The following is a 13,220-nucleotide window of genomic DNA, read 5'->3' as shown; positions in this document are numbered from 1 at the left end:
GGAGGACTGGCGCAGAACCGAGCTGTGCGGAGAATAACAGCAGGCCATGATTTGAGAAAAGTGAGGGCGCGTCATGGGAGGGACGGTGAACTGGACGGACGGCGTGCTTCCCAGCCCATCTCCCACCCTCCAGCCAGTGGTGACGTCCGTCCCGTGACCGTCGCCAGCTTCTTTCGCGCTCCACTCTCCGTCCCGTGCGCCAGGCCCCCTCCGCCGATGGCGACGCTGCGGGCGACGAGCGGGCGAGCAGCCAGCTGGCGCGAACGAGCGCGACCTCCTTCCACCTGGGCGCGTCATCGTCTGCCACACCATCTAATCTCGATCGAGTGCCCGCCGGCTGTATCCGGCCCGCCGCTCTCTCCCCGCAAACGTCGACCACTCGGTGATTCGGGGTCGGATGGGTGGCCCCTCTCCGCTACGTCTGCCACCGCACACGTCCTCGGCGTCGAAAGCGTCTTTATGTTTCCCTCTAGACCCTCCCCTCCCCGTCATCCCACCTAACCATCGCCGCCACAACCGCCACCCCACGCTCGCCGGACCCCGTCTCTATCTCAACCCCGACCCGTGTCCGCAGCCCTTGCAAGGCCCGCAGCCAGATCCTCAGCCTCATCCGCAGTTTGTTCCTACTCACCCGTCCCCGCCTCCTCCTTCTCCTCTCACGTCGTTCCGCCCACCCTCGCCCTCTGTGGCCCCCTCCTCCCTGCCATCTGTCAAATTCCAGACAATTCATCTCCGCTCGCGACATGCCTCAAACTCGTGCTCGGGCACCGCGGGGGCGTCGGTCCCCGCCGGTCAGCCCAGGTCAGCCCGGGTTCCCAAGCAACTTGTCATTCTCCTGTCTCCCGATTCCCGCTCCCGTTAGCCCAGCTGCTCACGCACCATGACGACATCCGCCTCCTTTTCGACCGCTCTCGCCCCGGTGTTCTGATCACACCGAGCAGGCGGACGTCACGGCAATCCGACAGTCGCGAGTCTACGACGAACGGTCCAGGCTGATACCTCACCCATGCTTCTATACTCCGCTTCTCTCGCCTACTCGTAGCGCTCACTCACCACGCAGCTGAACCCAGAGTCTCGCTGAGAAAACGTGTGAGCAGTTGACTCGCCGACCGCACTGCGCTGATCGTCGCAATTCAAAGCTAAACGGTTGACCTGAAGGCACATTCGTGGACGACAACCGCGAAGGGGGCAGTCACCAAGCAGCTTCGACTTCCATTCTCGCAATCTCGTCGGTTTCCACTGCCATCCAGTGAGGTAAAGCTCAGTATCTATTTGGCCGTATCAAACTGATCAATCAATTTCAATCGGGGTGGTCGATTTGCAACCGGATGCCATTTGACTGCGCTCATGCGTCCACTGATCCAAGGCGCTGACCGCAAGGGCTGTTCTTACACTCGGGCAATACGATGATCATGCCGCCCACGCTTCCATCCTCAAGTCCTTGTTCTGGATCATATCAGTTCAGGCGGTGTACATATCGTCGCATCCTGCGGCCAAGATGAAATTCCTATATGTTGAGCACCGCCCATCCTCCCTATCCGATTTGCCAAAATGGCGCAGGCTGCTTAGACGCAGCAGAGGCCCGTCGGACATCATACCTTGTCTGCGTGGTTCCTCATCCACAAGTGCCCCTGGGCCTCAGCGGACATCGCAGCCCCAGATGTCTAGATGCCGACACGGTCCCCGGGTGCGATGACGTCAAGTACTGGCATTGTGATCGCCGACTGAAAGAGGGCCCGACTCAATAGATCCGAGGAAGTGGCCTGTATTCACCATTCGGATGAGATAAGCCTTCGCCGAACTTTCGCGGGCATCCAGTTCCCCCCTTGTGCGCATACCACCGCAACCGAGGTCACGCGCACCGTCTACTACTGCCTCCGTCGCCGTCGAAGCGGCTCGCAGTCTCGCACACACGCACCACCGTCACGCTCGACCCCCTCGGCGTACGGTACTTACGCGCCCCGGTCGGACGACGACGGCAGTCCGCGTCCGGGGCCGGCCGGGACCGGCCACCTCCCGCGGGTGTGCCTGTCGCGCGGGCGGGTGCTCGACGGGCCTGGGCGGAGGGGCAGCTGGGGACGAGACCAGCACGGGCCGCGCACGACGTTTCCCGGGGGGTGTCCACTGTCTACGATGCAATCAAAAGCTCGAGGGCGACCCCAGCCCCGTGCGGCGTGCGCGCGCGTCCAGTCGACGCGCCGCGCGCTCCACTCCCACTCGGGGAAGAGCCGGCTGCGTCGGCGTTTGTGAGACCTCGTCGTCGTCCGCGGCCTCCCCGCGTCGTGGAACGGCCAAGTATGCTTGGCCCGTCCGTCGACCGTCACGCCGGGGTGGGGGTCGGAGCCGAAACGGGATGCAACTGAGCACTGGCGTGCAGATCCCAGACGATACCGCGGTTTCGCTCCGCATATAGAGAGCTCGTGTGGTCGCGGGCCGCGGGTGAAGGAAAGAGCGCAACGGACGTCCGGGACGGGCTCAGACTCGTGGGCAAGTTCGTCCGGAGAAGTCTCGATCGAATTCTTGGGGGTGGGGACGGGATACGAAAAGGCGCAAAGTCCAGAGGAAAGTCGTGCGTGCACGATTTGTAAGGGCATGCGTACAGAAGCATAGCTCGGATACACGCTCAAGGGTACCGGACGGAAAATAGCTGGGACAGGCGGATTGTGGCGACGGTTGCCTCCGCTCCGCACTTTGAAGCCGAACCCAAGAACCGATGCATATGATATACGCGCTGTGGAGACGACTACGGATACAAATGGCGGCGCGCGCCGTGGAGATGTGCGGTGAGATACTACATGCATGCGTGTGCGGACGAGGTCGAGTGAGGGGATGCGGGACGGAGAGACGATGATGCGGGGGACGAGTGTCACGATGTAGTATGTACGGGTGAATGCGAGGGAGCCGGGGACGTCGGGATATGCGAGTCGTCCAACAGGTGATGCGCGAAGGGAATGGGGCGAAAGGGCAAGATGGAACAGATGGCAGATGGGCCCAGCAAAGTGAAGGGCAACGAAGAGATCGACGGACGTCAATGGAAAGGGAGTGGTAGACGTTTTCAGGAGATGATGAAACAAAGGAAGACATCGGGAATGTGTTGACTTTAGATCTAGAAGGATCGTCGAGAAGAGGTCATGGGCATGTGGCAAGGGCGTGGACGTGGGTCGCGATGGAGACATGGCGATCATGAACCTGTCGGAGGGCGTGTGGTTGGGGGTGTCGCAGGTTCAACGCCAACGCCGAACGTATTTTCCAAATGAATGCGTCACGGAGCGCAGAGATCAAACGTAAGACCCTGAGGATGGTCTCACCCGAGGACTTGATGAAGCATAGCAGAAGGAGCGCTCAGCATGAACGCAAGAGCGCCTGTGCTCGGTTGGCGTGGGCCTTGTCGACGAGGAGGTTTGCGTCTTGTACGTCGAACTGTACATGTGGTTGATCCGTTCTCCTCCAGCGTTCGGAGAAGCGATTCACCAGACCGTGTTTCTCTGCAGACATCATGTTGTAAGCGCCAGTGGACGACATGACCGATTACACGTGGGCACTCACCCAGACCGAATTTGCGCAGATCGATCTGCAAACACTTGAGCGAACCCGACGGAGGAGGCAGCTCTCCATCCGCGTTGTCATCGTCGTCGCCGTCCTGATCCTCTTCCGCCCACCGCTCCGGCGATGCGTTGCGCGAGTCGACGACGTCGAGCTCTTGGGAGCACATCACCATGTGCCGCTCGCTGGCTGGGAACAACGTCGCGAGCAGCGACACTGGCGCAGCGAGAGACGACCCCTCCTGCGTGCGCGTGAACGAGAAAAAGGGCACGAGCGGCTCCGGCTCCGAGATGCTCGACGATGTGGACGCGACCGACACCGAGCGCGACCGAAGTGACATCCCCCGCGCGGGCGGCCGCGCCGTTTGGACGGAGTCCAGGTGCCGTAAAGTCGGGCGCCCGCTCTCCTGCTCGTCATCGCCGTCGTCGTCGTCCGCCACGGAAGGGTCGACCGACGTGTCCTGTTCGGCGTCGAACGTCGGAGACGCGGAGCTCTCGCGGTCCGCCGGGTCCTTCTTGGAGACTCTGGCGCGACGCGTGTGGTGGTGTCGCTCCCACTCCCGGCCTCGTTTTCGCTCAGAGACAGCACCCGGAGGTGCTCCTCTGGGAGCGCTCGAGTAGCGCCGGGGAGGGTGTGCGCCGTCGTGACTGCCGCTGCGAGACGTACGCGGACGCCCTCGCGCTCCCCATGATGAGCTCCGGGAATGCGACGAGCTTGACGATTTTGAGTCCCCAGGTCTCGGCGCTGTCGTCGGACAGACCAACGTAGGTGATGTCGGGAGACAGCACCCGCACGTCGCACGCCGAGGGTGAATGCGAGTTCGAACGCGTGGAGTACGGCCGAGAGTCTGCCGTTGGCGAAGCGAGTGTGGGTACGGCGTCGTCGGAAACCAATGCAGGAAAGGCATCCTCCAATGGCGAAGTCATCCGCTGCGACAGGCCGCCTCGTGAACGCGAGCCTGAGCTGCTCGTGGTGCCGTTCGTGTTGCTTCTTGACCGGGTGAAGACGATGCCGCCGTCGGTGTCTAAGCTGTTCCTCCCCGAATGGCTGAAGTCGAAAGCCTGGTCTTCGATGCCTACGGGCGACATCAACGGTGAGGTGAATGCAGAGACTTGCGCGGTTAGGTGGGTAGGATCGGATAGGTATAGGTCGAATCCCGCCGATCCCAGAAGGGACATCACTTCCGTCAACCGCGCTTCCTTGACCTGTCAACGAAAGGCGTCTGTAAGTGTCATGGCGTAAATTGCACTTAGGTACACCATGAGAAGCGAAGCTTATAGGGCGCCGGGAAATGAATGCCGATAAGCACAGGCGTCCGGCACACAAGGCTCATTTACGTAGCAGGTGCGAGTGCCCTCTCGCAACCCTGCCCGACAGTGGACAAAATGCAATGGGTCGACTCACGAATATGAAATCGCTCATGTACGAGGACTGATAGAGGATGGAGATGCCGGCGGCGGCCAGAGGTGCAGAGAGCTCGTGCACTCGCGCGCCGGAAGAGTCTATACAGCATGCAGGCGTCTACGGATGAGTGGGGGCTGCTTGAAACGACGACAAGAGCAAGAGCTCACGCACCGAGTGTGTCCGAATGGGAGTCGATCTGGAGGACCTTCCACCGCTCCTGAGTGACCTCGACAGGCTCCCAGATCTCGCTCACCCGCTTTTGCGGGGGGCGCGGGGAGTGGGACCGTCCTGGCGGAGCTCGCGCTCACGCTTGCGCAGACGGCGTGCGTCCTTGCGTGCGGCGTCGTGGAACTCTTGGAGGGTGTCGTGCTCGGCGAAGAGGCTGACCTCGACTTCGTTGCAGGTGACTTGAGGAAGGTGGGGCTGGGGAGGAGGATTTGGCGGAGAACGTGGGAGGTGAAGTCCTGGAGGCGGGAACGGGGGAGATGGACAGAGAGAGGGAGACGGGTAGTAGAGAGATGGTGATGCTGTCGGCGTCGCCCATGCGGGAGGTCGGGTGCGAGAGAGGAGAGGGGTGTGGGCGGGGGAGGAGATGGGGGACGGGGAGGACGGGGAGTGGATGGGAGCGGTGGTGAAGCCGGGGAGGTGTATGCAAGCCGGGGAGGAGTTGGCGCATGGATCGCCGTCGGTGCCCAGCGCCTCGGGCAATATTCCGCGTCTACGGTCAATGCGGACGCGCCTTCCTCTTTCGGGGTTATCTACCCGACCGTCGTGGCCCCAGCGTTTCGCTTGCCTTATCGAGCCGCGGCCGAATGCCTCGCGGCCACCAGCCTCTCGAGCTCGCTCTCCACTCAATCCTCGTCCTCGCCGTGTCCTCGAAACGTCGAGGCCAACACCTCGGTGGGAAGGGTCGGGCGACGGACAGGATCTGATCGCGGCTCTGATCGACCAACAGAACGCCACGATGATAAAGGCAAGCAAGCAGCTCAACGTTCAAGTCTCTGCTACGCACCTGCGCAGCACATGGCGGCGGCCGCGTTTGCGCTGCTCGTCCACAACGCCGCGAGACCACAGCGGGCATCAGCCATCGATGGCTCCAGAACGTATGTTCCGACGAGGACATGAAGACCTGGCGACGACGGGTGGAGACATGTTGGAATACAACATGCTCGACGAGGGCGATCACGCTTCTCCTCTGGCTCCCTGCCGCCCGGCATCTGCTCGGCACGTCTTGTGCCCCTCCACTGGCCGACAACGTGCGCCAGCCCACGCTCATATTCGCCAGGATGTCCTGCTCTCCGATCTCCCACCGCGCACGCTCTCCCAGGCGCACGGACGCCCCGTCGCCCGTACCAGGAAACGCAACCCGCCATCGCAACACGTCGCCAGCTTGGGCTCCCATCGGGGCAGGAGCAGCCCCCTCTCGAGCGACGCGCGGCGCAGACCGTGCAGGGAGAGCGCGTTCGGTGGGAACGTTGTACACGGTGTGGGGGCGTCGTCTGCCTCTCTCGCATGCTCCGTCCCCCTGACCGCCCCGGACGCTCGCCGCCGGGCGTCGGGGGAGGGAGCCGGCGGCAGGCATGCGCTCGTACGCGCCACACACGCGCAAAGATTCGCACTCTAAATACGCTTCGTTCTGGACACGGGGCGCGGCGGGAGGGAGGCTGAAGTCGGCGGAATTCCGTGGAGGAAGGGGGTCGACCGCGCAGAAAGCCAGCTGGGAACAGGCCTGCGGGAGGAGGCTGTCGGTGAGCCTGAATCGCCCGCGGGCTGCGGCACGGGAGGCCGACGCCGAGGCAGCCCGAGGAGAGACATTGCCCATGTGAGTCGCTGCATGCCCCGTGCCTCGAAAGCCGTCTCGCCTGGCTGGTGTCTCACGGGCTGGACGTCAGAGTTGTGCGAAGCGGAAGTCCGTTCATAGTTCTGGTCACCGCAACGATCGTCGTCGCGCCCAAGGAGGTCAAAAGACTCACGCATAATTGACGACAGCACAGCCGAAACGTCCCTGTCAACTTCCTGGAAGCCGACCGTGCCCTCCACGCAGCTGGGAACTTCCCAAAAGGCTTCAAGAGGCCATCAGGTCCAGACGACGTCCTGGTCATGTGTGCTGCCGTGTCGCTCCTTCGGGGCACGTTGGTCAAAGAGACCCCGGAGGACCCGGAGAGCGTTGGACCGCCTGAACATGTAGGTCTTGGACTCTTTCCATGCGCTTGTATCTTGGACGAAGTAGTGGCAGCCCCTTGCGCCCACAGAATAAGCACTGAGGCCACTACGAATGGACTAGCGGCCGGCGCAGATGGTAGAAAATCCAACGAACGGCCAACGTTCGCGGGAGAAGACAGATGATAGCACCATCAGATACTACTTTTCCAGAATTCAGTCGTCGGGCACGCGCGTACCCATTTCTGGTTCACTGGGGAACGTGCTATTGGCACCTGACATGTGCGTGTGTGTCCTGAAGGAGGAAACCTACACCGCGTGAGGAACCAGCTGCGCATACCGGTCCTTTCGAACAGATCCTCTCACCTCTGTGACAACCGTCGACCGAGGTCACCGCTCATCGACATCCTGCGCCTCGTCAACCTCGTTCCCCAAAGGAGGCTCCTCTTCCCTCCCCCTCAAGAAATTGAGCCATACCCAGGACATCCCTCGGCTTTCCAGGTCGTACCAGTAGTTGACCGCCACTGTGAAGCCTTCCTGGCGAACGTAGTGCCACCAGCCCCCGGGCAGATACAGCGTCTCGCCTGCCTGCACTGTTATGTGGATCGGGTGCGCGTCCGGCGGAAGCGCAGCGGTGTCGGTCGGGTCAGCGACAGACGACCAACGCACGAGAGCCGTCGCAGGATCAGATGGGACGAGCTCCAGCTTTGACGTTCCAGGAACTCGTTGATAGGTTGCATGTGGGTAACGGCGCTCTGAAACCCGTCTCAGTAGATGGGTCCTTCGGATTCGGCGACGTACTCACCCTTCATACACCAGCCTTCTGTGGGCGGGAGAAGTGTGAAGTGCTTCGCTCCTCGGACGACAGTGTAGATGTTTTCATAGGGATCTTCAGAGGGAAGACTGTTCAGCCCACGCCTTTCCGCGCGCCAGTTCTCGAAACTCACCGCTGTGTATGCTCGTCACGCTCTTCTCGTCGCCTATCCACAGGTTCACCGCGTCCGGGGACCGGTCTGCTCCGCCGCGTACTGTGAGCGCACGTGGTCGGCAGAGTGAACGTGCTCACCCAAAGCGTCGCTGCACCAAGGAATCTCGCTGGGTACATGCTCTCGCAGCGGCTCGAACTCGGACGGGTCTTCCTCGCCACTCATGGCAAAATAACGACTGGTGAAGATGTTCCCGTTTTGAGACTGGAGGTAGTGTATCCCGTCGAGCGCCCCTTCCGGCGGGTTCCACTCTGTCGACCAGCGGTTACTGACTCCCGAAGCCGAGCGACAAAGAAACACCGCGTACCTGACGAGAGGGCGTCCAGGAACGTCCGCGTTGGCATCAGCTCCGTGTGCGGTTCCGCGAAGTACAGCCTGCCGTCCGGACCTCGAGTCACCGCGTCGGCGCGACTGGGAGCGAACGCGTGAGCTTGCTGGACCTCACAGATGATTGCGGGAGCAGAAACGGGCCCCACCCGTTCGGAGTGACGGCGACGGAGATCGGGCGGTCGCCCATGACCTGCGAGATCCACTCAGGAGACCACTTCTCGGGGCCGTCGGCATCGACGGGGAGGATGGCAGAAACTGGGATGTCCGACAGCGGTCTTCAGCGGGCTGCCTGCTGCCGTACGACGTGGCACGCGCGAGGATGGACGCCATGCCTTTGATGAGGACCGGTCTCGCGATGCGCACCAGTCTGGAAAACTCGAGTGGGCTCGGGGTCTCTGTGAGAATGTCGTAATGAGAGCCGTTGAGATCTGGTACGGGAGGATGTGAAGTGAGCAAAGCTTGTCATAGGGTTTCCCGTTGCAATTACCGTGGTACTCCTGGGACAGCCATTTCAACCCGTCCATGTTTTGGGGTAAAGAGCTCGTCGCTGAATGCCAGCCCGTCGAGCGTGCGGTGACAGGTTACGGGATCATCGATCAACATTAGATACTGAAGATTATGTAATACAATCGGCTAAGTGCGACTCGTTGAACACCTCAACGTTCAACAAGCAACCACGGACACCCTCAAAAGCTCACCGCGACATGTCGGCGTGGGCCTCGATTGACACGTACACCGCCTCGGGCTTCCACCGGGCAGCTCGTCCGAGGCTGGAGGGTGGACGTGCTTCCGACAAGGTATGCGCCATCCTCTGGAGACGGATCCACTAGGCCTAGGGCTCTGTCAGGTGTGGACGGGAGTAAATTGCTGTTACTCTTTGTGTCTTTGTATACCCCTGCGTACAGATCCTTCCACGCGCCGTCGATGCCGTCCTGGTGAGTGCAGGTAGCTGTCTTGAAAAGCGTCAGAGACGATGGCACAGGCGCATACTTAAGCGCTTGATATGCAAGTTGCCACGCTACCACTGTGAGTGCACCTGAGGCAGTCTGCGTGTTCCCTCTGCGACGTGCTGACACCTGTGGCTTCCAATTTCCAGCGGCCATATGAGGCAAGAACGAGAACTGCAGGCATGGCGCCGACCTTGGCCATTCGACATTCTTCTCGCTCTCGCCTCTTGTCTATCTTTCCATGACTCGCCGCTCATCTCCAGCCTTATGCGTACTTGCAAGTATATGTATCGCTACTGGTCAAGTACCTTCTCTGCGACGTCGTTGTCAAAAACACATACCATGTTCGCCTCTTCCTCCGATTCATGCGTGTCAGCCCCCATCAACGCTGGCGCCATCTGCGATCTCTGACTTTCGACGTCGCCTTCACATCTCTCAGAAGTCGCAAAATGACCCAGAATACCTCCTCAAAGCTTTCCGAACACTGAAGCAAGCGATACGTCTCAGAAGACTCGAGGTCTGCAACTCTGACATCATCTTCGACTACCCAGATCTCCTTCCCACATTGCACTCTCTCCCTTCCGTCAGCACATCGTCGTCCACGACGGGCTTCCGCGCACCATCGATCTGTTAGATCATCCCAGTTGGTCTCTTGAATTCGTTCATCTTCAGAATGGCCCCATGACGACAGACGAATTACTATCAGACACTGGTGTGGATCCGGAACGCCTACATCCCCTATCCCTTCTGCGCCACTCGCACACTTCTCTGCGCACACTCCATCTGTTCGCATGGCCTGGAAATCTTGCACCCCGATCCACCTCCCTGCCAGTGTACAGCGGGCTCTCCACGCTCATCTTCCATCCCGACATTATAAGCCTCCCAGTGATCACCGCACAAGACATCGCCATCTGGACGCACGCTTTCCCCGCCTTAGAGCGACTCGAACTCAGATACGGACATGGGCGCATCTTCCTCCGCGGAATGTCATCGCTCACCGTACCGGCAATCGGATCGCGTTTGGAGGACTGGGATCTGACTCTCGAGAAGGCACGAGGGGGTCATCAATGGCACAGGTTGAAGAGCTTCAAGGGGCATGACGGCGACATCCATCTGCTCGGTCCCACGAGCCGCCTGCTCGACCTCTCCCTCGTGGTCTCGCGCTACCTCATCAGCTTCCTCCCTGCCATCCTCGCCAAGAACCGGCCACTATCATGCTCGCTACAATTTCAGGCTCGAGTTGATTTTCTCGATATCGCGACTCTGCTACACCTCCCGGCATTGGACGACGTGCGCTCGCTGGACCTGCTCTTCCCCGTGTTTTCGTGGCCAAGTACTCCGACGAATAACCTCGCACCGGAATTCTACGCATTCCTCGTACGCGCGCTCCCGCTTCCATGCTAATGCTCCGCCTGACCACTTCCACCAGGACTCCGTTTTGGATGCCTTGAAAGCACGCACTGTCGAAGACCTCACCCTCAGAATGTTCCAATTACGTTGTGCACCTCCCCCGACCACACGCGTTCTCATCACGACCCCTCCCGCTCCCTTCGATCACGAGAAGTGTGAGCCGCTTTGCATTGCGCCGCATCTCTATAAAGACGATCCACATCTCGCCGAAAGCCTTTGTCGCAAAACCTTCGCCGGCGTTCCTTCCCTGCGTCGGGTCACCGTCGCTTTGGAGTGGCACCCGTTCGCGCGCATGCGCCGGCGTCCCGTAGACGGCGAACTTGAACGAATCGACGGCGACGGCCCACCGCCTCCTGTATCTGCACCTGTCGCTTGAAGTGGTTCATAATATAGTTTCGCATATAGTACCCTATGTCAGGCAAAGGCGACAGTGAGCTGAGGGCACTGGTTGGGTGAGAGGCGTTGTCACGGGGAGAGGACTCTAGGGTGGGCACGAGAGGGTGACTGCCAGAGGTGGGGAGCAGAAGCGGGGCCGTAGACGTTGCCGGAGAGAAGGTAGGGATGGACGAGGATGCCACAGTGGCTCCGAAGAGTAGAGTCGCGCACCTGCCTAAGTCAAGATTATCCGGAGCCCCGCAATCTAAGCCCCGTCGGCGAAGAACAATCGCAAATGGAGCCTTCCAAGGCTTGTTCCACATTATATGACGTATTGGTACTACTTGGGTGTACTTGTCTGATGGTCCTTCGTCACGAGAGGGTATCGTGCGCACATTCAGACAACTATCGTTGAGGCTCGCGCAAACGCCAGTAGCTATACTTGGAGAATGTGTGCAAGTCCGGTCGTCGCTGGAGCTCGGGGTCTTTCCCGGCCCGGAGCCACGTGCACAAGCGAACGTTTGTTCAAGGCAACCAACTCAGCTAAATACTACGTATACAGTCACTCTGTTGCCTGCCGCTGGGGCACCACTGGGCCTTACGAGTCCAACTCCTTCGTGATGCTTCTTCCCGTGCTGTCATTAGACCGGCACGGAGCTCTTGTCGGCATGACTGTACCATCACTCGGCAGTACGTCTCCTCCATAAATCCGTTCATCCGGTATACCCCGGTCAGGTCCGATGTATGTTCGCATTGCATCTGCTTGTCCGATTGAGCCCCGACGACTGATGGGCTTCCTTTGTAGGCAGACCGTTCAGGCTCTCCAAAGTCGATGCTATCAAGAGCATGAACAGACACGTTGCGCAGGTCCTCAGTCTCATCCCTAGATCACTGGCCCGGTTTCTCCCCGTGCAGTCCGAGGAGTCCCTGGTCCCACCAGCTTCAAAGCCGTCTACTTCCAATGTGAGATGCGCTTTGTCGCACATGGCCCACATACCGGTCGGTCACAACACCCGGCCCGTCCATTGAGGTGCGTTTCCCCTGCTTCCCGCCCAATATGCCTCGGGAATACCATGTGACATGTGTCTTCACGCAGGTTGAACTGCCATGGAGCATTTTCTTGTACGTCTTTGTGATCGTTTGTATGGAGAACACCCCGTCACTCACAAGGTCCGACATACAGCACAGCACCAGGTTAGCGTGCTTGGTTTGCGCGTGTTTTGTTTCTGGTGACTGACGTCACTTAGGATGTGCATACAAGCCGCTATCGCTGATATCATATATGGATCTGCATCGAGTTTTCGGGCCCCAGGAGAGACCTGAAGACCCGGTGCCATGGTCGGAAGAGTTTCGGCAGATCGCCTGTGGTCCCGTCCTATGCATGCCATTCACAAAGGACCCGTTCAAGTTCGTGGAAGACTTGCGCTCCTCCAATGGCGAGTCACTCCACTATTCCAATTCGACCCACCGTCTGTGAAGTGTGAATTTGTCGGTACTCTCCATGATCTACGCCAATTGCCATTCTGTCTGACGCTTCACATAGATAGCTGCGTTTCCGCTCCTCATCCCGCTGTATATCGCGCAATTTGAGCATGCCAAAGCTGAGGGCGGATCAATCACAGTGGTCATGGATGCCTCCTCATCGGAGGTAAGTCAAAGTCGGGATGCACTAGTGTGCACGCTCACCGATCTGCATGTGTCGACGCAGGGTTGCGTTTACGTGGAAAATCAGACGTACGAGCCTCCACGAGACACATCGGAGCCAGATTTTCCATTTTTCGTGTTTGGCAAGGGCGCGCATCTCACGTGGCGGCACCACCGCGTTCATATGACAGAAAATACGCTAGCGTCGGTTGTCGGGAGGCCGCCGGGGGAAAGAGCCAACATTCAGAAAAACTTACAGTACCGAGTTGGGGAGACTTTCGCTGCCAGACGGCACGGCTTTCTCACCGACGCGAGCGATGCTGGGGACGGCCAATCCGTCGACTGGGATGACTGGCGCATTCGCCCGTTTCAGACAATGGAGGGAAGGCGTGCTTCGAAATATACCCTTCTCCGGGCGGCA

General features: G+C 59.9%; 3 protein-coding genes across 3 annotated transcripts; 1 reads left to right on the top strand and 2 right to left on the bottom strand.

The window, feature by feature from the left end:
- Nucleotides 1–3,342: 3,342 nt before the first annotated feature.
- On the bottom strand, nucleotides 3,343–5,491 carry BXZ73DRAFT_87636 (uncharacterized protein; the record flags this gene model as incomplete). The annotated part of the gene is given in 7 exon segments (XM_048024654.1): nucleotides 3,343–3,485; nucleotides 3,547–4,190; nucleotides 4,210–4,748; nucleotides 4,948–5,045; nucleotides 5,119–5,235; nucleotides 5,256–5,370; nucleotides 5,426–5,491. The coding sequence occupies 7 exon segments, from the start codon at nucleotides 5,489–5,491 to the stop codon at nucleotides 3,343–3,345; spliced, it is 1,722 nt and encodes a 573-aa protein (XP_047882095.1).
- A 2,006-nt stretch (nucleotides 5,492–7,497) lies between these two features.
- Nucleotides 7,498–8,947, bottom strand: BXZ73DRAFT_97320 (Clavaminate synthase-like protein; the record flags this gene model as incomplete). The annotated part of the gene is made up of 8 exons (XM_048027326.1): nucleotides 7,498–7,862; nucleotides 7,913–7,996; nucleotides 8,055–8,120; nucleotides 8,174–8,344; nucleotides 8,401–8,504; nucleotides 8,561–8,678; nucleotides 8,735–8,851; nucleotides 8,911–8,947. The coding sequence occupies 8 exons, from the start codon at nucleotides 8,945–8,947 to the stop codon at nucleotides 7,498–7,500; spliced, it is 1,062 nt and encodes a 353-aa protein (XP_047882094.1).
- A 1,104-nt stretch (nucleotides 8,948–10,051) lies between these two features.
- BXZ73DRAFT_97319 (uncharacterized protein) lies at nucleotides 10,052–11,156 on the top strand (the record flags this gene model as incomplete). The annotated part of the gene is made up of 2 exons (XM_048027325.1): nucleotides 10,052–10,747; nucleotides 10,800–11,156. 2 exons carry the CDS (start codon nucleotides 10,052–10,054, stop codon nucleotides 11,154–11,156), a joined length of 1,053 nt encoding a protein of 350 aa, XP_047882093.1.
- Between the last annotated feature and the right edge of the window lie 2,064 nt (nucleotides 11,157–13,220).

This window comes from Epithele typhae (genome assembly GCF_022376455.1).
Source record: "Epithele typhae strain CBS 203.58 chromosome Unknown BXZ73scaffold_4, whole genome shotgun sequence".
Taxonomy (NCBI): Eukaryota; Fungi; Basidiomycota; class Agaricomycetes; order Polyporales; family Epitheliaceae; genus Epithele; species Epithele typhae.
This window is presented reverse-complemented; position numbering and strand designations above follow the sequence as displayed.